The following is a 23596-nucleotide window of genomic DNA, read 5'->3' on the forward strand; positions in this document are numbered from 1 at the left end:
TCCTTGTTATACGCTGGGGTTTGGTTCCAAGATCCCCCGTGTATAACAAAATCCGTGTATGCTCAAGTCCCATTAAGTATAATGACATAGCAAAATGGTGTCCCTAATAAAAAATGGAACATCAAGGTAAATTTATACTCTTTTGGAACATTTTCAAACCGTGTATGCTTAAATCCGTGTATAAAAAATCCGTGTATAAGAAGGGCCGACTGTATATAGTTGTGGTGCCATTAAATATAAAGGCATAGCAATTAAATAATAATAATAATAATAATAATAATAATAATAATAAATATATTATTATTATCATTATTATATAGTTGTGGTGCCATTAAATATAATGGCATATATAGTGGTGGTGGTGGTGCTTTGGATTATATTTATTTTCCCTTTTTCTTCTCTTTTTCCCCTCTCTTTTTTTTATTTTAATATGTGGATGTAATTTCACTAATGTTATTATCATTAGTTAATAGTGCATTTATTCCTCAATAAAAACATATTTAAAAATAAATAAATAAATATAATAGCAAAATTTTGTCCCTTATACAAAATGAAAAATCAAGTTTTTTTGTTTGGAATTTATACTTCTTTTTTTAAATATTTTCAAGCCGTGGATGCTTGAACCCATGGATAAAAAATCCGTGGATAAGGAGGTCCGACGGTATATCCAACCCTGGATCTACAGAGAGAGCCAGTGTGGCATAGTGGTTTGAGTGTTGGACTCGGACTCTGGCGACCAGGATTTGAATCCCTGCTCGGCCATGCCATTAGGCAAGTCACACTCTCTCAGCCTCAGGAGAAGCAATGGCAAACCTCCTCTGAACAAATCATGGCCAGAAAACCCCATGATAGGGTTGCCTTAGGGTCGCCATGAGTCGGAAATGACTTGAACGCACGCAACAACAACAACAACAATGCAGCCATGAACAGTTTCCCTTTGTCTTAAAGAAACATCGAAAACATAGATGATTATCACACTATCAGTTATAGTACAAACCAATTGGCATAGTTTTGATTTGGCAACAGTCTTGACCACATGACGTAGTGCGCAAACCACTGTTATGTTGCGTTAAAACGATGAATGACTGCCATTTTGTAATAATAATCACATCCAGAAACCAATGTGATCACTAGACGTGCCATCATTGTGCAATCTCGCAAGCTTGTCGGTGCAAGACTTCTAGTGATGTCGACGTCGCACAATTACGTAGGCACGGCTTCTTTTTTTTAAAGTCGCAATCTCAAAAATGCGGTCAGTTTCTGCCGCTATTATCACAAATGCATCCCGGTTTTCAGAGAAAAGTGCCATCTAATGCACAACTGTAGCGCTAAGGTAGCACTTTCATTTATTTTGGGTTGCCAACGGGTAAGTGCCATTGTGTGATAATCTCCATAGAATAGTGCCACCCTAAAGTGTTTCTTTTATCGTCGTGACAGTACCTTCAGCATTGAGAAGCTTCCGGTCTTTGTAGAGGTCTGTCAAGAACAGGCTGTTGACCAAAGTAGATTTACCCAGGCCAGACTCTCCTAAAAGACAAAACATAAGCATGGGATGAAAAGACCATCTTGGACAACATCTTCACAGTTGAATTGTAAGACAGTACATTTTGCTGCCCTTCAGAAATGGCATGCAAGAGTAACATTCTCTTCCTAAAGTAGGCGACGTCCTCCTTTAGAACGCCTCATCCTCAGATAAGAGTCAACATCTGAGCAGTTTCAGTCTCATTTTTATCTCGATCCTCATTCCCCCAGAAAACAGTTTCAGTTTGGCAAAGGAAAATTCCAATAAAGTGAATCCCTGGGAAGAAATACGTTTGAATACGGAAAAAATGAAGCTGACCCCACCTTCTCCCAAACCAAAAGTGGGCAGACACTCACCAAAAACATATCCCCAAAGCCAGAAACATGTATAGAGCAACCATATTATTATTATTATTATTATTATTATTATTATTATTATTATTATTATGCTTTATTTATATAGCACTAGATTTACACATATTTATATAGATTTAAACATATTAAACTGTCACATTCCTTCCCGGCTCAGAGCCTGGAAGTAATTAGTTGCAAATAATGAGTTACTGGTATTTTGTCCCTTTCCCTGATACCCAAGGTATCATTATACCTTTGTAAGTCAGGTGTTGCCTTAGAACCTGGGTTCTAAGGCTGCAGTCCACACTCCAGAAATAATCCAGTCTGACACCACCTTAACTGCCATGGCTCAATGCTATGGATTTTGGGAACGGTAGTTTGTTGTGGCACTAGAGCTCTCTGAATGTCTCGTAAAACTACAGTTGCCAGAATTCCATAGCACTGAGTCATGGCAGTTAAAATGGTGTCAAACTGGATTATTTCTCCAGTACGGATGCAGCCTAAGATGTTTAGAGGAGGCCCTTCTCTCATTTTGTGTCCGCACTAACGGGAAAACCCAGTTTATTTTTAGGGCTTCCAGATCTGCAAAGAGGATGAGCCGTCTGCACAACTGGCTCCGACAACGTGCCAATACAGGCAGTGTTGTCTGCACCCTCCACCTTTCTATCCTGGCCCCAGTTCCATTAAAACCCAGTATGCACAAAACAATTTAAGCTTGATACTTTAATGCACAGAGGAACCGGAAAAACATAGTATTTGTACTGAAGACAGTAAGATTTACAGTAAGTGATAAAAGTTTACATAAACTGGATGAACAGCGGAAGTCAAATTGTAAATATGCATATTTGAAAATGATGTTTTATGACTATTTTGAAATGATTTTGAAATGATATTATTTTGTGCATGATAAAAATAAATGTAAAAAATAAAAATAAAACCCAGTATGCGCCAGCGCCTGCCCACTGATGTTCTTCCCTCTACATACCCTGGGCATTCGCTGGAGTTTCCAGCCTAATTCGGAGCAAACGGGGGACTCTTTTTACTCCAGAGAATCCAGCTGGAGCACAGATTGGACCCTTCTTTGGCCCTGTGTATCATCTAAACAAGTCGTTGCAGGAAGAGGACAGGAACTTTCTTTTCCTCCATGCAGGCATGGCCTCAGCCCCACCATATTCCCAGGTACATTTGGTGGGAACACAGGAGAGGGATACTGTATATACTCATGTATAAGTCTAGACATTTGACTCCAAAAACCTAGATCGACCTATCCATGGGCCAATGTAAATAGTATACTTTAACGCTTATTAAAAACGGAACCAACCCCTGGTGAAAGGCAAGGGTGCAATCTGTCCTGAAAGTACTGACCTCGCTCTACTCTCTTTTCCATCCAGCCTTTAGTGTGACCCAAAACAGTAATGCCTCCCATAGTGTTTTAGGTTCTTTGGCATTCTATTCCTTTGCATCATCATTTAGATCCTTTGTGGCATGCCCCTAAGTTTACCCTCGATTTATCCAAGGGTCATATCAAAATCCATCATTTTGCCTCCAAAACTTGCCCTCGGCTTATACATGAGGTCAACTTATAGTTGAGTATATACGGTAATTAATTAATTCATTAATGGATATTCTCCAAAAAGTACACAAGAGGAGGCCTCGATGAAGCCTCCAAGAGGAACCCTCACCTGCCACCATGAGGGTGAAATCGAAACCCTTCTTCACAGATTTCCGGTGCACTTGGTTGGGTAGAGTGGCAAACCCCACATACTGCTTCTCGTGGTCCTGCAAAATGAAGACATGCGGCAATTGGTCACAAGGGTTCAAAGTGTTATGAACTCTCGGGAGCAAGCCCAAGCAACCAAGAAAGAAAGGCCAGCATTGCTTCAAACCATACCCCACTGCATTCCGGGACACGAGACCACCTCCCAAAACAACACTGAGATCAGGGACAGAGCTTGGAACCATTCGTTTTGGACTTTGTTGCTTGGTTGCTGTGTGCCTTCAAGTCATTTCTGACTTATGGTGACCCTACCCTGGGGTTTTCTTGGCAGGTTTCTTCAGAGAGGGTTTGCCATTGCCATCCTCTGAGGCTGAGGTGTGACTTGCACAAGGTCACCCAGTGGGTTTCCACGGCCGAGCCAGGATTCAGAGCTCAAACCACTATGCCACACTGGATCTACGTTCATTCTGGACTACTGTTCATTTTGGACTACTGCACTTGGATTCCCTCAAACTACCATGGCCAAGAGCTGGGGGATTCTGGGAACTGTAGTCCATTTCCAAGGTAAGATTAGAAGTAGAGTGGGGAATTTACAGTGGCTAAATCACTTGTGCTTGAAAACCACAAAGATCAAATTTAAGGAGAGCCTAAGATAGGCAACTGCAATGGATCCTGCCTGGGTTTAGGGACCCTGGCAGCTGCCAAGGCTGCCAGGTGCTAGTGCCAGCCCCGCCATGTGCCTTCTTACTGTGACATGGAACCTGCCAGGACATGGTTTTTAGCAAATATTTTAAAAGTCACTTGATCAAAATATACTACCCATCGTGGCCCTATGGGATTAAATTTTAAGCAGCAATTTAGAATGTGCAGGGGAAGATCACTGGGCTAATAATTTCTTGGTGTCTCCAAATGAAGAACATGTTGTGATTCTGAGGGATTCATGAGCAAGCCAAAGTGTGCTTTTGCAATAAAACCTCCACTGAAAAGTAGATTTATGAGCCCCACTTCTTGCCTTCTGTATCACTGCAAAGGCTCCTTGTGGCCAATCAGTGAGAAGTCAAAAGTGTTTCTCTAAATCAGAGATTTCAAGAGAGTCTCAAACAGAGAGATGTCTAAAGGCGAAACTGTGGCGTCAGAATAGCTCATATACGTGTCTCCTTTCCCACCTCTCTGGAAAAGGGTCTGATGTTTGCATCTCCATTCTCCTGACCTGAAAGACTAGAGACATAGTCAAGGCTTGTAGAGCAAATATTCCACGGTCCTTAAAGGTTAAGTCCCTGCTTCCACACACATTGTGGTGGATGCTTGCACTGTGAAGCTGTTAGTTAAAGGGTGCATCTGCACTGTAGAAATAATGCAGTTTGACACGACTTTAAGTGCTGGAGTGCCATCTTATGGGATCCTGGAATTTATAGTTTTATCAGGTCTTCAGCCTTTCTCCATCAAAGAGTGTTGCTGCCTCACAAAACCTACAAATGCCAGGATTCTGTAGTGGTGCCACATTGCATTATTTCCTACAGTGTAGATGCCCCTATGTCAACCCTCTGTGGCCAATGAACAGGGTCATTTCTCACTTGCCTATTTGGCACAGCATCCTCCCCAGGAGGATTTTTTTCATTCCTCAAGATTTATTTTTACACTTTATCACAGCCAAAAAGCCAAGAAGCCTGTTGATAAATATTGCAAAATCAGGAAAGTGTCTCCTAGCTTCCTGATCTCTTCCTCCTGTACCAGACGTTACCACTTCAAGACCAGCACTTGATCAGGGATATGAAAGACACTCAACCTTCTTTGCAAGTACTCCGAATTATTCTGACAATGCATGCCCACAACTACAGAGAAGGGAAATGAAGTACCATGAGCCCTTGGTATCCGCTGGGGTTTGGTCCCAGGACCTCTCAGGGATCCCAAAATCCATGGATGCTCAAGTCCCATTCAGTAAAGTGGCAGAGTAAAATGGCACCCCGTATATCAAATGGCAAAATCAACGTTTGCTTTTGGAAATTGAGATATTTTTTTAAATATTTTCAATCCGTGGATGGTTCAACCCGTGGATAAAGAATCCGTGGGCATGGAGGGCTAACTGTACAATGTCCAGTTCTTGGTTTTGACTGAAGAAAGCTCACAGCTCAACACTACCAGAGATTGTTTTCTTGAAGTCCCACAATCCTGACAGGCTGAGATGGGCTAAAATGTGAGCCTCAACGTCACCATTCCTATAATGTTTACCTTGGTTTTCGTATAGGCAGCCGGCTTCCTGTTGGCCTCCTCTAGGGACAGAAAGTCACAGTCCTGCTTATTCCAAAGGAATTCCAACTCTACTCAGTGGACAGCTTCTGAATACTCTATTCATAACTTGCGATAACTACGGAGGTCTCCTTGGCTGCTCTTGCTACACAGAGGCCTCTTTCTCCCACCTCTTTGAGGACCGTTATTCCAGTATCTTCTCAGCTTGCCTCCACTCAGTTATCTCCATCCACCATTTCAACCCTCCAAGGGCCTTGGCCAAGAGACAGGGCTGGTCCTCAGACGTGGTGAATTTGGCACCAAATGATCATCCTAAAAGAGCAACTCTGTTTCCCATTATGCCCAGAATATCCTCAGACTCCAGGTACAGCCTAATGAGAATTTTCAATATAGTATATATTTTTGACACTTTCAAATATCCACATCCACTAAGGATGTCCTGCCCCAGGGCCATCAAAGACCTGGGCCCAGCGTTGCAAGCAGACTCTTGAGAATGAAGCTATCTTCACTCTCTAAAACTCTGAACTGAGAAGAAGTGAGCGTTCATCAAACTCTGGGACTTGGATCAGTCCTTAGTATGACATAGGACTCTGCCTTATGCAGAGTCAGGGACCTTTCACTTTAGACCAGTGGTTCCCAAATTTTGGTTGGCCAGATGTTGTGGACTTCAGTTTTCAGAACTCTTGACAGTTGGCCAAGCCAAATAATAACAATAATAATAATAATAAAATGTATTTGTATCCCGCCCCTCTGAGAACAATCGGGGCGGCTAACAAGTTAAAAATACAAAACATATCAAATCCCTAGTACCCTCCCCCCCTTAAAAAGGTATTAAATCTAATAGAGAATTAAAACCATACAAGTTAAAACTGACCTAAAGGTCAAACAACATAACAATAATCAATATAACAATAATCAATGGGAGCGGCGGTATCTATTTATTCATAGGAGTTTCCTGAGGCCGGGTTCTCTATTCTGGAAAGGCCTGCTGGAAGAGATCCGTCTTAACAGCCTTTTTAAAGCTGTCTTAAGGATGTAAGCAGACGGATCTCATCCGGCAGGCCGTTTCACAGTCTGGGGGCGACGATGGAAAATGCCTTCTGGGAGGTAGCCAAAAGCCTAGATGTTTGTGGCTGAAGTAGGCCTCTCCCAGAGGACCGGAGTGCGTGGAGAGGATTATAGGGGAGAAGGCGGTCCCAAAGATAGTTTGGACCCAAGCCCTTTAGGGCTTTAAAGGTAATAACCAACACCTTGTACTGGGCCCGGAAATTAATAGGCAGCCAGTGGAGGGACTTTAGAACCAGTCCGGAGTAATATGGTCTCTCCTAGATGAAAGGGGGACATGAAAGGGGGCTGAAGTTTGGATGCCCAAAGTTTGGAAACCACTGCACTAGACAATTATAGTACTATATCCCACTTGAACTGCCATGGCAACATCCTAGGAAATCCAGTGTTTTTTTTTTAGTTTCAGGAGCTCTCTGGTACAGAATCTTAAAGCAAAGCTCTGGTGCCACAACCAACTCCTTCCTCAGCCAGGAGAAGAGATTCCACCTAAACCATAGGAAGAACTTCCTGATGGTAAGAGCTGTTTGATGGTAGAAGACACTGCCTTGGAGGGTGGTGGACTCACCTTCTTTGGAGGTTTTTAAACAGAGGCTGGATGGCCATCTGCTAGGAGTGCTTTTTCCACCCAAGCTCTCTATCTTCCCTATTTTCATCAAAATGCCTTTTTGTGGTTTGAAATTGGTCCTGGCCCTGCCTTCCAGAATGTGAGCTGGGGAACATGTGATCTCTCAGATGTAGTTGGACTGCCAACTCCTACCAGATCTAGCCATAGTGGCCAATAGTCACGGATGATGGTAGCTGTGGTCCAGCAGCATCTGAAGGACCACCAGCTTCCCTAAAGCAACAGAGATTAGATTTGCATCAACATCTGGAATCTATCAATTCACCGGAGTCACATTAACATAAATTAGTTTTGTTTTTTTAAAAACTTAAGAACGTTTCACAGATGCTTTTGAATGCTTGCTCAGAAAGATGTATGGGTTGCACAGCAGCCCCTGATGTCATCTCAACTCTCTTTTCAAAATAAATAAGCAAAGACTACCATCTTCTGCATTCTTACTCTGGAGTAAGTCACTCTGAACTCTGAATTTCCAAAAAGCAAGAGCCTGGGAAACGTTACTATCTGAATTATAACTCCTAGTGTTGCCTGTGAGAATGCTGGTGAAGAATTCTGGACGTTGTCGTCCAAAAATATAAATTTTCCAAGCTCTTCCAAACAGGCAGAAAAGAGGAACAGGAGGGATGTGAGGCTTTTTAAAACCAGAAACAGATACCACAAAATAGATATTGTCCCTGCTCGACAGACATATAATGCTCCGTTTGAAAATATTATCAGTCAACCTTCCTCCTTGATACATTTTGTCTTCTCGTGCCAAGGCTGGTACAGCCAGTAGCATTCAAGGGCAACGCTGTCGGTGCTTTTTTTTTTTGAGATTAGAAATGATGGAGATGCACTTAGAAAAGGCTCGCAATGATTCTTGGTTTTAAAAAGAGTCCTACCATTCAGCAGAGGGAGGAAATCAGGTCAGGTTGGAGATGCTGGAGGGCAGCCTCAACAGTCGGCCCCTGTGCCATCCTCTCTGCCCACTGTTGAGAGAGCCGCGCATTCTGGATGGCCTGTCCTGACCCCTGAAATTGCCCTCAGGTGTAGCGGAGAACGGTGTTCCCACTGTCAATACTGAAGTAAAATTCAACTGGCAGTTCTGTCAGCTTCTGTGTATGCCAGCTGTGCCGCAGGCATCAAAGTATCTTGGGCCAACCTTCAAGGCTTTCCTCCTTCATCCTGAACACCAGGGATTTAATTGCATTGGGTGCATCTGCACTGCAAAAATAATGCCGTTTGACACTGCTTTAACTGCCAAGGCTCCATGCTATGGAATTCTGGGAATTATAGTTTGGTAAGATATTTCCCCTTCTCTGTCAGAGAGCTCTGTGCCACAGCAAATGACAAATCCCAACATTCCATTGCATCGAGCCCTGGCAGTTAAAGCCATGTCAAACTGCTTTATTCCTGCAGTACAGATGCAGCCCTAGTTGTTGTTGTTGTGTGCCTTCAAGTCGTTTCCGACTTATGGCAACCCTAAGGCTATCATGGGGTTTTCTTGGCCAGAGTTGTTCAGAGGAGGTTTGCCATGGCCTTCCCCTGAGGCTAAGAGCGTGTGACTTACCCAAAGTTGCCCAGTGGGTTTTAAGGCCGAGCTAGGAATCAAACCCGTATCTCCAGAGTCATAGTCCAACACTCAAACCACTTTCATTTTATTTTTATTTATTTTTTATTTTATTTTCACCCTGCTGGCTATCAGCCCTAGAGAGCTGGAAAGAGGTGAGCGGATGTTTTGGAGCAAAAGTTGGAATGCCATCCCTTTGAGGATGCTCTGGCGCTAAATTTCCTGCAGCAAGTAGGCAACTGGCCTACAAGGCTTTGTCCAGTTCTGTGAGTACCCATTGTACACTACTGCTCAACCTTCGCCATCCTCAGTTCCCTTGAAATCTCTACCCATTCATTTTTCAGGGCTCAGTCGTATCCTAAGAGAGAGAAGCAATGGAGTCTGGAGTCAACACCAAAGGATGACTTCATGTACAGAATTATTCTCTGGTCTGCAGACTTGGAAGCTGTTTGTATGTAGTTTACACCTGAGTAGGCAAGCATGGTGTAATGGTTTGAGCATTGGACTATGACTTGGCCATGGAAACATACTGAGTGATCTTGGGCAAGCCACTCTCTCTCAGCCTCATAGGAAGGCAATAGCAAAAACCCCTCTGAACAAATCTTGCCAAGAAAATCCTGTGGTTTTTAGGACCGCTGTAAACTGGAAATGACTTGAATGCACACCTCAACAACAAGGCATATACAGAAGTTAGTTCTGTTCTCTGCCTGAAAGCTAGTGGCTAGGACCTTTCTCCTGAATAAATATGCATAATATTGAGCTCTGTCTACCAAGATCCTTCCCCCACTCTACTGGAAATGAGCTTCACAATATTCCTGCAGAGCTATTTGCAAAAACATTTTTCCCCCCGAACGTTTGAGATGACTCATCTGATGACCATCAGAAATGCAATCCCACGAATTTCAGTTCTTGCTGAGCCACAAATGTGGATACGTTCCCAGACTGTGAATCCAGGATTGTGACTGAGCAAAAGTGGAACCATAGGCAGGAGCTGTCATCTCATTGATCTCTATACCTATTTGTGAACCTCCTCTGTTTTCACAAACAGTTCTGGAAGAAGAGCACACACTTTATATTCTGATTGGGTATTTCTCCCTCCCCACCTGCATCTCAGTCCTCCCAACAAGCAGCTCCAGGCCTCAAAATGCACCCAGGGGCATCCTTCCCACATGGAATCCTACATCATGCTTTGCTTCTGCCATCTTCCCTCTTTTTCATTCAGGTCAGTTGCTGCGTTCTCCTCCACACATGCGCAGCATGCCCAAATTCATGCTCACATCACATACACAAACAGAGAGAAAGCTTGAGCGAGAAAAGAGAAAGGGAGAGTGCAGGTGATGGTACTTTGTGAGGAAAGAAGCATATTTTAGGGAGGGGAGAAGCAGCTGAAAAGCACACCACAACCAAAGCAAAACACAATATATATGTGTGTGTGTATATACATATATGTGTACACACACACAGATATGTGCTTAATATGCATTAAGTATGGTGCTCATGCAGGATAGAGCTTATTTTCAATTCAGCATTTGAGTCATGCTCACTTATAGCTATTTCTTTCAATTTGCTGGGGATTCTGGTCCAACAACATCTAGGGATCCACAGCTGGGAACACCTAGCTTACAATGATAGCCACCAAGACAAATGGCTTTAAAAGAGGATTAGGCAGATTCATGTGGAATCCTTGGACCCAAGCCATGCTGATGGGGCTGACTGGCGTTGCAGTCTGAAGCAACTAAAGACACCAGGCTGCTCTACCATTGATGTATGAAAGCTAAAAGGGAGGTAGGAAGCCCTGGGTTCAAATGTCACCACAGCCGCCTGAATTCAGATAGTGCTCTTAGGAAATCTTTTGGTTTGACTCTCAGATGATCTGCAATTTATTCAACAATATTGGCCTACTAAGCAAGGTTGTTGTCATCCAGCACTAGACAACCTGTCTCCCTCCAGATGTGTTGGACTGCAGCTTCCATCAGCCGTAACCAATGATAACATGAAAGATGACGCCCAACAATATCTGGAGGTCCACAAGATACCTAACCCTGTAATATACATTGCCAAGATCATCCATGCACCAAGGTACTTTGGCCACCTGATACTAGCTGTAAGCACACTCTGGAACCCTGACAGCTACGTTGCCCTGGCTCCTCTGAAGTTCTGGAGAGCCACAGCATGTCAGTGTGGCTGCCATTTGGGGCAATTGGAAGTGACAATATGTTCCATTTAGGATGGAGGACTTTCTTCAACTGAAAAAATGGGGGGACTGTTGATACCTAAATAAAATCAGTGCGCATCTCAGCAAAGGGACACCCCTAACCCAAGCTGCTGATCATGGCAACCGGAGGATTGCATGGATAGGCACTCTCTAGACATCCATACTGAATATGTGGACACCAGGGGACTGGGGACCTGTCCCTGCATTCCCTTTCTACTGTAGACATATGAAAGTACTGCCTTCATTTTCTGCACCCCAGCACCCTCCAGATGGGTTAGAGCTGGCTGTGGATGATGGGGATTGTAGCCCAGCCCATTTGTTAGGGAAAGTAGTGTGGAAGGCTAGCTTGCACATCTATAATGGGCAAAAAAGAGTGTCATTATGATTCAAAAATCCTCCCCCTTTGCATTCATTTGCACACCCTCAGAGTGTGGTGGAGTCTCCTTCTAAACAGAGGCCAGGTGGCCATCTGGCGTGTGTGCGTGCGTGTGTGTGTGTGTGTGTGTGTGTGTGTATTTTGATTGTGCCTTCCTGCATGGCACAAGGGATTGCCCTTGGAGTCTCTTCCAACACTATGATCCTGTGATTTTATGATTCTTCCCCACCATAAAATTTGCTTGGGGAAACCAAGGCACCACTCATCTTTCATACTATGTCGCTGTTTCCTGCTCCACCACTGTAGCATGGAAATAAGGATGCCTCTTTATACAGCAATCTAGACATTCAAGAGCTCTGTTGGATCTGACCCAAGGCCTAGCCAGTCCAACTTGCCATTCACAGCAACCAACAAGATGCCTACAGGAAGCTTGCCAGTGGCCTACCAGATGCCCATGTGAAACGGCACTCTTGTCTTCCCATCCCCAGCAATGGATACATAGATACATACTACCTCTGATGTGAAGCAGGCATCCTGATAAGCAGCCACGGATGGCTCCCACCTCTATGAATTTATCCAGTCCTTGTTGAAAGCCCTTCAGGTTGGCAGCCATCACTATGTTAGCCATATGGCATTGGACAGCAAACAACAGGGAAGGGTTGGGCTTTCATTGGGATGCTACCAATCTGTGCTTGAATTCAGCAGGGTTTGATGGCCCTTTATTGCCTTTGTCGTGCTTCCCCCTTCTCTTTTCTACAAAAGCTTTATGCTCCAGGTAATGCACAAGACAAGAAGCCTTCTCGAGACACATAATACAAATCCTAGGCACTTTTTGCTTTCTCTTCTTTTTTTGACAGGGGATTTGTCATCGCCAGTCCTGAATCATGCCTCGCCTCCATTTTTCACATGCAAAAGAAAAGCCAGACTACAACAAAATACAGTCCATGACAGGTAGACCCTCTTTTGTCCAATTCCCCATTGCAAAGCAAGCAGAACAAAAGATGTGAATCTCCCATCCTGGTGTCAGCCTGTCAAGGAACACAAAACAGCCTGGATTTCCCACCGGGAACAACACAAACAGAGATCTGTACAGAGACACAGATCTCTGAGTGCGAAAGCCACAATCACAACCCCAGCTCCCTATGCATGCATATCGGCACAAAAAACACACTTACCATTCTCACACCTGTGCCAATGATCCAAAACAGGCCACCAGGGAGGCTCAGATACCCCACGGTGGCAGGAGACAACCTGAGGCAAGCCAGGAACACCCCACACACCCCCAGACACTCAATGGCCAGGGAAGGGGTATGTTTCCAAACATGGAACCTCAAAAGCAAGCCGGGCTCTCCATCCTAGCACATGGCTCTCCATCCTGGGTGCCCAGGCTCTGATGTGACTTCTTCCACCTTAGCCCACTCTGAGCATGCAAGGGAAAGCATTGGTTGGCGGGAGGACGCAGAAATAGGCTGGCATTTCATGGCTTGCCTTTTATAACCCATCACCATCTCATTGGTGCCTGGGCTACGGCTGCTGCTGCTGCTGCACAGACGCACATATATGCACACACACCCAGCCCATTCCTTCCACAAATCCCCGGCCCTCAGCTCTTTTTGTTTTTGGTCCCTCCTTACCGGCTTGGTCCTGCCGTCTTGCCCTTTGAGAGCCTCTTCTTGGGCTAAATGCTTCTCCTCGGGCACCATTCTGGATTTTTCCTCCCCCCTGCCCAGCCTCCTGCTCTCTGGCTCAGCTAGGACTATAAATATACCCTTGTACCTTCAGCTTGGCTGAATGACTTCGCTGGTTCTGAGTCCTTGGCGAAAGCAGCCTCTCTACTAATCGCTCCTGAATAATGATTGAATCCATAATAACCAACGGCAGGCAAGACCGGGTGTCACCATGGGCCAAAATAAAGAGAAAGCCCAACCCATGCGGTCCCTCCCAGCTTTGACTAAATCCATAAGGCAGCTACTCCCGCCCACACATGCACACACTGCACACAGAGAGAGAGAGAGAGCCTGGGCCTTTTCTGCAAGGCAAAGCACTCCGACAACAGCCAGCTGGCTAGAATTTCCTGTCCTCCTCTTGCACACCAGGCGGGTGGAGCAGGAAAAAACACAGACAAGCAAGACAACTGCAGGAGAGTGACCCTTGGAGGGTGGCACGCTTTCCCCCCGCCCAGCTCACAATGGCAGCACAATACTAGACTGAGTCTCTGGGATGTACCCGCAAGAGAGTGTGAGAGGCCTGGGGTACCAACACTGGCACCAGGATTGCAGAGGGCCATTCAGCACCATGAGCAGAGGCGGCTACAATGAGACCATTTTGACTTGCAAAATGTGAAGTGAAGCAACACCCATGGTGACACAGGCGGTTTCCTGGAAGGCCGTGAAATCCAGGGTCTAAAATTACCCAACCACTGGGTTCAAGTCTCTGTCCAAACTTTCTGTTCCCCTCCCTCCTCAGCCCTTTCTTACAACATCTTTTTAGATCAGGGTAGAGAAAGTGTGGCCAATGGACCAGGTGCCAGCCTGTTTTGCTGATCCCAAAGCCCCCCCCCCCCAGTTTTATGTTTTCAGCTGAAAAAAATGGTCCGAAGCTACAAAAGTCTACCCAATGCACCCAGCACAACAATGGCAGTTGGGATCCCTTTGTCTCCTCACTCCGGCCAAACCCTTCCTAAAATGAATAAATGCGCCCACAAAACTTAGCCAAGTGACTTACAGTTATCCCAAGCTAAACTGCCTGATAGAATTGTCACGAAGAGTGCCTTGCAAGATGCACACACAGAGAGACGCATGCAAACTGTCACGGAAGCATATAGCATTGGAAGAGACCACCAAGGGCCTTGCAGTCCAACCCCCTGCCATGCAGGAACACACAATCCTGTGTGTTGTGCGTATTTCTATTTACAAAAAAGGAGATACATTAGACCTAACGCTGCCCAGCGCAAGAATCACATTAGGTTATAAACCTACAAGGCTCTGGTCCAAAACACACTGCAGAAATCATCCAATTTGAGACCGTTTTAACGGCCCTGGCTCAATGCTAGGGGATTCTGGGAGCTGTGGTATTGTGCGACATTGAACCTTCTCTGTCAGAGAGATCTGGTGCCACAATAAACTACAATTCCCAGGATTCCCTAGCAATGAACCAGGGCAGTGAAAGTGGATTCTTTCTGCAGTGTGGACTGGATCCCAGACAGTTTTTAAAATACATTTGCACTGTATTTTCAATAACCAAGTCAAGTCCTGTTTAGACTAGGGTCCCATCCCCAAGATATCTCATTATGTATACACAAACATTCCCAAATCTGGACAAATCCAAAATCCAAAACAGCTCTGGTGTTGTAGAAGTGTATTATATTAGGTAAAGAATACAGTTAATGTTCCTCAAGCACCAAAGAGTTTTGCAACGTGTAAAAAATGTTAACATCTTTCCCATGGCTTTAAACACCCTCTTCTCCCATGGCTTCAACGTTTCTGGGAATTCTACATCTGTAGTTAGAAGTGGGATGCAAGCCCACCGAATCAAGTCTCAAATACTGAGTAAATCCTACGAATTCAATGGATCTACTCTAGTCAGGCCCAAATAGGATTTAGGCGATTGCTTGATAAGCATCTGTCATTGGAGACAAACATCTGCTCAGCCAGCCCTTTATCCCTCTGATTTATCTTCAGAGTTGTAAAGCCATTAGCCCTGTTTCCAAGTGTCTGCCTACGTTGTTCTGTTGTGCTGAAACTACAAAGAGGGCTGTTGCACCTTGAAGAATTATTAACAGAGAACAAGATCCTCTTTTTTTTTTTAACTTGGTGGAGCATAAAATTCTACCAGCATCTCTCTGCTTTGGATTCTGTAGGTCAATGGTGAAGGGAGGCCGGAAAAGGTTTCCTGTCCCAGGAAGTTGGTGTTCATAAAATCCTAGAGTTGGAAGAGACCCTAAAGGTCATCCAATCCAACCTCATTCTGCCACGAAGGAAAACACAATCAAAGCCCTCCGACAGATGGCCATCCGGCCTCTGTTTAAAAACCTCCAAAGAAGGAGACTCCACCACTCTCCAAGACTGCATCTTCCATTGTTGAACAGCTCTTACCCGTGAGAATTTCTTTCTAATGTTTAGGTGGAATCACTTTTCCTGTAACTCGAATCCATTGTTCCATGTCCTGGTCTCTGGAGCAGCAGAAAACAAGCTTGCTCCCTCTTCCATATTTTCAGATATTTAAAGCATAATGACTGAGTCGGTTCTATTTGCCTTGGGCTTTGATCGGGTCAGGCTTTTGCTTTTTGTACTTCTGCAAACGTAGGGCCTGAACAGACAGGCCAAAATAAAGCTGCTTTGGGTCACTTTGGAGATATGCTATTTAAATGATTCATGTGTCCAAAGAGGCCCGAAGCAGCACCAAAGCCACACTCCAGTCCTAAGGACTGGAGCACAGCTTTGGTGAAGTTTCTGGTGTCTTAAGATGCATGTGTCATTTAAACAGCATCCCTCCAAAGTGACTCAAAGCAATTTTATTTTGGCTTGTCTGTTTGAGCCCTTTGACATTTCTCTAAGCATGCCACTACCTACTTCTCTCTCACACACACACACACACACATATACACACATATATAATATTCTTTGCCTTTCATCATTCCACGTCCCATCAGCTTATACCACCTGGGTTTGCGATTAGAAGGATTATTCCCAGCATATGGGAAAACACAGCCTGCAAACCGGATTTCATAAGACCCGCGTGAAAAAAGTGTTGATGGGATCGGAAAGAACAGAAAGCCCCAACGCCAGCAAAACTGTCTTTCCTGACAACACATCATCAGAACAGTTAAAAATAGACCTTTTTTATAGAACTCAAGCTGCTGTTTAGGAGTAGGAAGGAGTGGGGAGCTGGGAAATGCTCCAAGCGCCAGAAATTTCCTTTTCCATGACAGCTGTTGCATCACATAATTACCCTCGCCTGATTCACACTACACCAGTTTGCTTGGAGTACAACCATTTTCGTTTCTGCTCCCTATGCGCGTCTGAAAAACTAAAAAGCTGGATTTGGCTGCACTGTACCATGAAGGAGTCTGCCTTTATGGATGCTCTAAGCCAGTGGTTCTCAGCCTTTGCTTCACCAGGAGTTTTCATAGAATCATAGAGTTGGAAGAGACCCCAAGGGCCATCCAGTCCAACCCGCTGCCAAGCAGGAACTCTCAATCAAAGCATCCCCGACAGATGGTCATCCAGCCTCTGCTTAAAGTTTTGGCCTTCAGTGCTTCGAAACTTCACACAGCATGCCCAATTGGCAGCTTTAAAATCCAAAACATCTGGTGGGCCAAAGACTGGGAATCGCTGCTCGAACTTCAGCATCTTTAGTGTCAGCTCACCTCTGAACAAAGCCAGCGTTTTCCAGCCTTCAGCCTCCCAAATATTTGGAACCAACTCCCCAAAATATCAGAGAGAATAACCAGCAGTCAGACATTCTGGGATTTGAAGTTCAAAGCATCTGGAGGACCAAACGTTGAGAACCACTGAACTAGGTTATACAGTGGGCCTTCCCCTTACGCGGAGGATCCATTTCAGATCCCCCTGCACAAGGAAAAATCTGCCTATGCTTGAACCCCATAGGAAATAATGGGGCGCGTACATGTGGCGGCGTGGCTCGCCATGGGTGCGCACACCATTGTTTTTCTCCCGTGCGGCTTACGCATAAGCTGGAAGCCACATAAAATGTGCCTGCGCCATATATCTATGCAGACAGATGTGGGATGCGGAAGATCAGAAGGTTGGCAGCTGGAGGCCCAGTGCTGCACAATGGGGTGAGCTCCTGTCACTAGTCCCAGCTTCTGCCAACCTAGGAGTTCGAAAGATGCAAATGCAAGTAGATAGATAGGTACAACTTAAATGGGAAGGTAACAGCGTTCAGTACAGTCATGCTGGCCACATGACCACCAGAGGAGTCCTTGGACAACACTGGCTTTTCAGCTTAGAAATGGAGGTCAGCACCACTCCCTACAGTCGGTTACAGCTAGACATTCATGGCAAGGGACTACCTTAACCTTTACCTTTATGCAGACAGACAGACAGACACAGTGCATCTGCTGCTGCAACTTCAGAGATTGCAGGGAGTTCCTGATTTCAACCTCCATTTGGCAAGCTTCCCCTCTTACACACTGGGACTTTTCCATGAGCAGGAACCATCACCTCACTTGCTGTTGCCACGCCACTCACCCACCTGCATCCCAAGCTAGCATCTTCCCTTTGAGTTTAGCTGCAGTCCTCACAGGAGCTGGGAGAAAGCATTTCCCCAACAATATTGTTGTGAGCTGTCTTGTAATGCTGGATTCACACAACCAGTTTGTTTGAAGTACAGCAAATTTCATTTTTGCTCCCTGAGTAGCTAGGTTATAATAGCAATAGAAATAGCAAGTACATTTCTATACCACTTATCAGTGAACTCAGCATTCTCTAACTGGTTTACAATCTGTATGCCAATTGCCCCCAACAAGCTGGGTATGCATTTTACTGACCTACGAAAGGAAAGCTGAGTGGACCTTGGAGACCTGCCTGGGATCGAACTCACAACCTTGTGGCTACCCTACTGGCATTTAACCACTGCACCTGCAGTATATGTATACTGCACATATAAGACATACATATACAGTTGTGGAAGTGGCATAGAATGCAACAGGATCCGAAAAATGCAATTTGCAATCCTTACCTAGAAGGCTATGGGAGGTGATATAGATCTTTCAAATCTTTGAAGCGGTCAGTTAATATTGATGGGTAAAATCAATAAGCCTACCTACCAAAACAAAAATCAGTCAAACTCTTTGAGACGATTCCTTGTGTTGTATGTGCAGTTGCGGGGTTGTTGTGTGCCTTCAAGTCATTTCCAACTTATGGTGACCCTAAGGGGTTTTTCTTGGCAAGTTTCCTCAGAAGGGGGTTGCCCTTGCCATTCTCTAAGGCTGAGAGAGTGGGATTTGCCTAAGGTCACCCAGTGTGTGTCATGGCTGAGTTGGGACATAGTATTAATATATGTAGGTACTGCTTGTCAAACAACCAGGTACCAGGCAACATCTGCTGACATTCCTTCTCCTACACAACCATTAAAGGGACAGGAGTCATCTCCAGTTCTCACTCAAGACAAGCCTTATTTATCATTCTTCATATTATACTGTATTACCCATGTGTGCTATATTGCAACATTATCTCTTGAGAAGGAAATTGAGGACGACAGAGGAAATGAGACAACAACAACCGCGGTACACCTCGACTGCCAGTGACCAACTTGGCCAAATGTTCAGCTTTTCAAATTTCCAAAATGCAGTTGCTGGGCGCTTCGAGGGCTTCACATCCCAGGACATGACAAGAAGAAAGGAACAACCAGGCCCCAACCAAAAGGCAAAAGGGATTTTTAAAAAACGGCCCATTATTTTTGCACAATTCTGTCACTCCACTAGAGGGATGCCCTAGACTGCGAGAGAGATTGCATCCTTCTCCCTTCGGTTGCCTATGATGCTGGCAGCCTTAGCTAGGCCAGCATTTCCCTTCTTGCACATCCTCTGCAACCTTCTGTAATTCTTAAATAAATAACTATTCCTCGTTTCCTTTTCTGCTTCAGTGTGCACCACCAAGAAGCGGTCTGAGTTTTATGCTATGCAATACAGAAAGGGGAAGGAGGGTTGAAAATCACAGGGCTCAACAATTATTTTTTTGCCGCTTGCTTCCAATTAAATCAACTTCTCGGTAGAGCAGGATGAATGAGACCAGATTGCATTGCCTGTTTCTCTGGCTACAGCTGCAATCTCGCAGGGCTAGCTCTACCATCAGATAAAATACAGAAACAGCCATTCCTCATGATTTCTCCAGTCTCATCCCTCTGCCGAAGGCCAGAGGATGCTAAGGAGTGGCTCTCAGCCTTTGGCTCGCCACATGTTTTGGACTTTGAGTCCCCAGAATCCTTGACCATTAGCCATACTGGCTGGGGATTCTGGGCGCTGAAGTCCAAGTGGTCTGAAAGACCAAAGGTTGACAATCACTGTCCCAGGATTCAAGGATTCAGGAATAATGTGTCCAGTTCTGAGCACCACAATTCAAAAAGGATGTTGACCAGCTGGAGCGTGTCCAAAGAGTTTCTTCTTTGGAAGTCTTTAAGCAGAGGCTACATGGCCATCTGTCAGGGATGCTTTGATTGTGAGTTCCTGCATGGCAGAATGGGGTTGGACTGGATGGCCCTTGGCATCTCTTCCACCTCTATGATTCTATGATTCTAAGTGCCAATCCAGCCAGCTCTGAAGCAACATGTTCAAATGACTCTTGGAGGATCCGGTTTCTCATCCTCCCAAGCCATGAAGCTCACTGTGCAACTGTGAATCTTGCAAAGACAAAATGGAGAAGGGACATACATACACCCTCTTGAGCCAAAGTGAGGTATAAATGCAAACAATAAATCAGAATCAACATCCCTTTCGTTTTTTTACTTGAGTGCCAAGCTCAGCAGCCATCTTCCCAAAGACACAGCGGGTGCCCTATGGCAAGCCCTCCATCCTGGTTTCCCTCTGGAGATGCAGAACGAGGCTGCTTTTCTTCATTCAGCATTTGTCAAGGACACCACAAGGCTTGGCCTCCAGTCAACCGAGGCTGTCCTTAACCTCTACAGGAACAAATTTCGGCTTGAAGCGACAAACATTATGTTCGGGGCCAGCAATATCAAAGTAGGCCAGTGAGACAAAGGACACAAACCCCAGGAACCGGGCCCATCTCAAAAATGAGGATCCTCCTTTCATGCCCACGGTGGCACCAGAACAAAAACGCTGTCCTTTGGTCTCCAATCCTTGACGGAGTGAAATCAAAGGCGCCTGGAGGTGCTTTGTCTCCAGTTTGACAAGTTGGAGTGCAGACCCATTGAGGGAGTTTTCTGTTTTATGAATGGGTAAATTATGGGACCCAAACAAGCAGCCAGCCATCTGAACTATTCACGTGAGGTCCTCCACACTGAAGGAAGTCAGTTGTATTTGAAGTTCTTTAAGGCCTCAGTGTACAGAGAATAATAAGAATTATTATTACTATTATTATTATTATTATTATTATTCAGTGGCAAATCATATGCTTGGCACTCAAAGGGTTGTTGTTGCTGCTGTTGTGCTCCTTCACGTCATTTCCGACTTATGCATCCCTAAGGTCCATTTATCATGGAGTCTTCTGAGGCTGAGAGTGTGTGACTCACTAAAGGTCACCCAATGGGTTTTCTCAGCCAAGCAGGGAATCAAATCCGGGTCTCCAGAGTCATAGTCCAACATTCAAACCCCTACACCACACTGGCTCTCTCCCACAAAGGTTTCTAGGTTCGATCCCTGCTGTGGTTTCGCCACCCTGGAGCCCTCCAGATGTTTTCAACTATAATTAGCATCAGCCCCAGTCAGCATGAAAAAATGTGTCAGTCTTTCTTGAGATCCCACTTTGTCCTCAAGAGAGAGACTCAAGGTGACTTACAGAACAAAAACACAGTAAAACCATTGCCGAGCTGGGATTCGAACCTTGGTCTCCAGAGTCTTGGTTCCACGCTCAGACCTCTACACCACGCTGGCTCTCCAATGCACTGTACTGATGGTATAACTGTGCCAATGTGGGCTTGTGCACCCAATTTGCACAGCTGCCAAAGGAATGGCACCGGAAGAGCTGCAAAAACTTGCAAGCGAAAATGCTATGGCAGAAATTCTGGATGGGAAATGCTCAAAAGCTTACCCACATGCTGACACTCCTCCTCTCATCCCTAGTGCAGTCCACACACCCAGGGTTTCGTTGGAGTTTCTGGCCCATTTCAGAGCAAAAGGAGACTCTTTTTACTCCAGTGAATTGCCCTGGAGCATGGAATGGGCCCATGTGCCACCCGTTTGGGCCCCGTGCATTGCCTACACAGGTAATGTGGAAACAGGGCAGGAACATTTCTTCCCTTGCATGTGAACACGGTCAAAAATGATGTTTTGGCTGCTGGGGGTTACAGCCACACAGTATCTCTTCCTCACTCTTTCCACCAGTGACCCCAGAAGCCCTACAGGGAGCCAGACTGAAAGGGTCCTTTGAAGGCTTATGGGAGGAGGGTGCCAGCCACCTTTGTAGCATTGCCTCCATGCCAACCTAGTACTGCCTGTTTCCGTGGGGGCGGCGTGAGCTTGGCAGCCACACCAGTTCTGCTTGATTGCTAGCATTGACCAGACCGAAGACACTACAAGGACCAAAACAGACAAGACGTAGAAGAGTCACAAGATCAGAGATCCTCACAGGTGGATGATGATGATGATGATGATGATGATGATGATGATGATCATCATCATCATCATCATCATCATCATTTTGAAGCTGTGGCGAGCTCCAAATGTCATCAAAGAGTCATCATGGAGAGAAAGAGACAGGGATAAAGTTTACCAAGCTTGGAAAAGTTATTTTTGGATTACAACTCCCAGCACCCCCCAGCCAGGATTCTGGGAGTTGTAATCCAAAATCCACTTTTTCCAAGCCCTGACCTTTTTCTTTTAAACCAGACCAAGTTTCTCCCTCTATCAGCTCCAGTAAGGTAGAGTCAGGTCATGCTATTCTTTCTTTCTTTCTTTCTTGGCTTTCACAATCCTGCTAAGACGTCTCTTCCTCAAGTCAGTTTGGTTCACTCTTGTGCAAGTTCTCTCCTCTCAAGAATTGGTTCCTCTTCCAGCGAAGCAGCATCTAGATTTCAAATTTTCAATTACAAAATGACCCACGTGCTTAGAATCGCTGGCCTGAACAAGGATATAAGGATACCATCCTGTTTAGTTCCAGGTATCAAAAAAGTAAGCAGCTGCTACGATCACAAAAATAGTTTAACATAACGCTTTCCTGTCATGTTGCTCAAAACGTAACTAAAATAAGTTACTTTTAAAAAAATACCTGCATGTTTCAAACCACTGGTACAAAATATGAGGCACAGTACAAACCAGAACTTCAACGGAGGGATATTCCTCCTCGATCACTTAACCCAGCCACACCGCCGTAACTATGCAAGTAACTAAAAAGTAACTACATCATTGTAATATACCTTTACTATGGCAAAAGGGAATTGAGGATGATCTCACCATAGCCTCATTTGCCTTTGAGTCACCAAGTGAATCACTGACTTCTCAAGGTTGCATACACCTCCCTTGGGCATAAAAATTACTCGCTTGCAAGTGCAAAACAATAAATAAATCTGCCAGTCCAGCCAGTTCTCTGTTCAGGTTTCGAACCAGCCATGCCCTTTTCCAGGACACTCCATTCCATTCACTTTGTTTTTTCTGCCTCACCCCTACAAACAGTCAGTGAGGAAAACAGATCCCACAAGGCTGCTATTGTGGTTTCTCCAAGCACCAATACCCCTCATCTTTCTATATCACAATCTACATTGTAGAACATTATGCATACAGGTTGAGTCTCCCTTATCCGGAATTCCGAAATATTCCATAAGCCAGAATTATCCATGTGGATGGCCGAGATAGTGACACCTCTGATCGTTCAATGTACACAAACTTTGTTTCACGTATAGCATTATTACAGATATTGTGTATAAAATTACCTTCCAAGATATCTCATTATGTACAGCGGGGCCCTTGGGTTTGGTTCCAGGATTTCCTGTAGATATCCAAATCCGCAGATGGTCAAGTCCCATTATATACAATGGGGTAGTAAAATAGTGTCCTTTATATACATGGAAAAAAATCAAGGGTTGCTTTTTGGAATTTATATATTTTTGGATATTTTCAAGGCGTAGATGATGGAATCCATAGACACCTGGATCAAGAATTATGGGAATTGTAATCTAAACCTCTGTAAGGCAGCAGATGGGGGAAAGTTGGTATATAGGTCTTTCCATCTTTGTGTGATACGTACAGAATGCTCGCGCCTCGGCTTCATGCGGCATTTTATAAACTAAGAGCATGA

The 23596-nt window shown here is 44.9% G+C and overlaps 1 protein-coding gene across 4 annotated transcripts in view; it reads right to left on the reverse strand.

Annotated features, from left to right (window-relative positions):
• Positions 1-23596, reverse strand: part of SEPTIN5 (septin 5) — a 57001-nt gene that overhangs the window by 18420 nt on the left and 14985 nt on the right. Inside the window, exons 1-3 of one of the 4 annotated variants that reach the window (XM_089489953.1) lie at positions 13440-13613; positions 3558-3654; positions 1441-1527 (exon numbers count right to left, since the gene is read on the reverse strand). In XM_089489953.1, the coding sequence (XP_089346079.1) occupies positions 1441-1527; positions 3558-3654; positions 13440-13529 (274 nt within the window). In that variant the 5' untranslated portion in view covers positions 13530-13613. Of the gene's footprint in view, positions 1-1440; positions 1528-3557; positions 3655-12838; positions 13246-13297; positions 13614-23596 lie in introns of those variants that run through there. The other 3 variants (XM_089489950.1, XM_089489952.1, XM_089489951.1) reach the window with 3 other exon arrangements.

This window comes from Sceloporus occidentalis, unplaced genomic scaffold (genome assembly GCF_023333645.1).
Source record: "Sceloporus occidentalis isolate IW3139 unplaced genomic scaffold, rSceOcc1.0.p SCAF_41, whole genome shotgun sequence".
NCBI classification, from domain to species: Eukaryota; Metazoa; Chordata; class Lepidosauria; order Squamata; family Phrynosomatidae; genus Sceloporus; species Sceloporus occidentalis.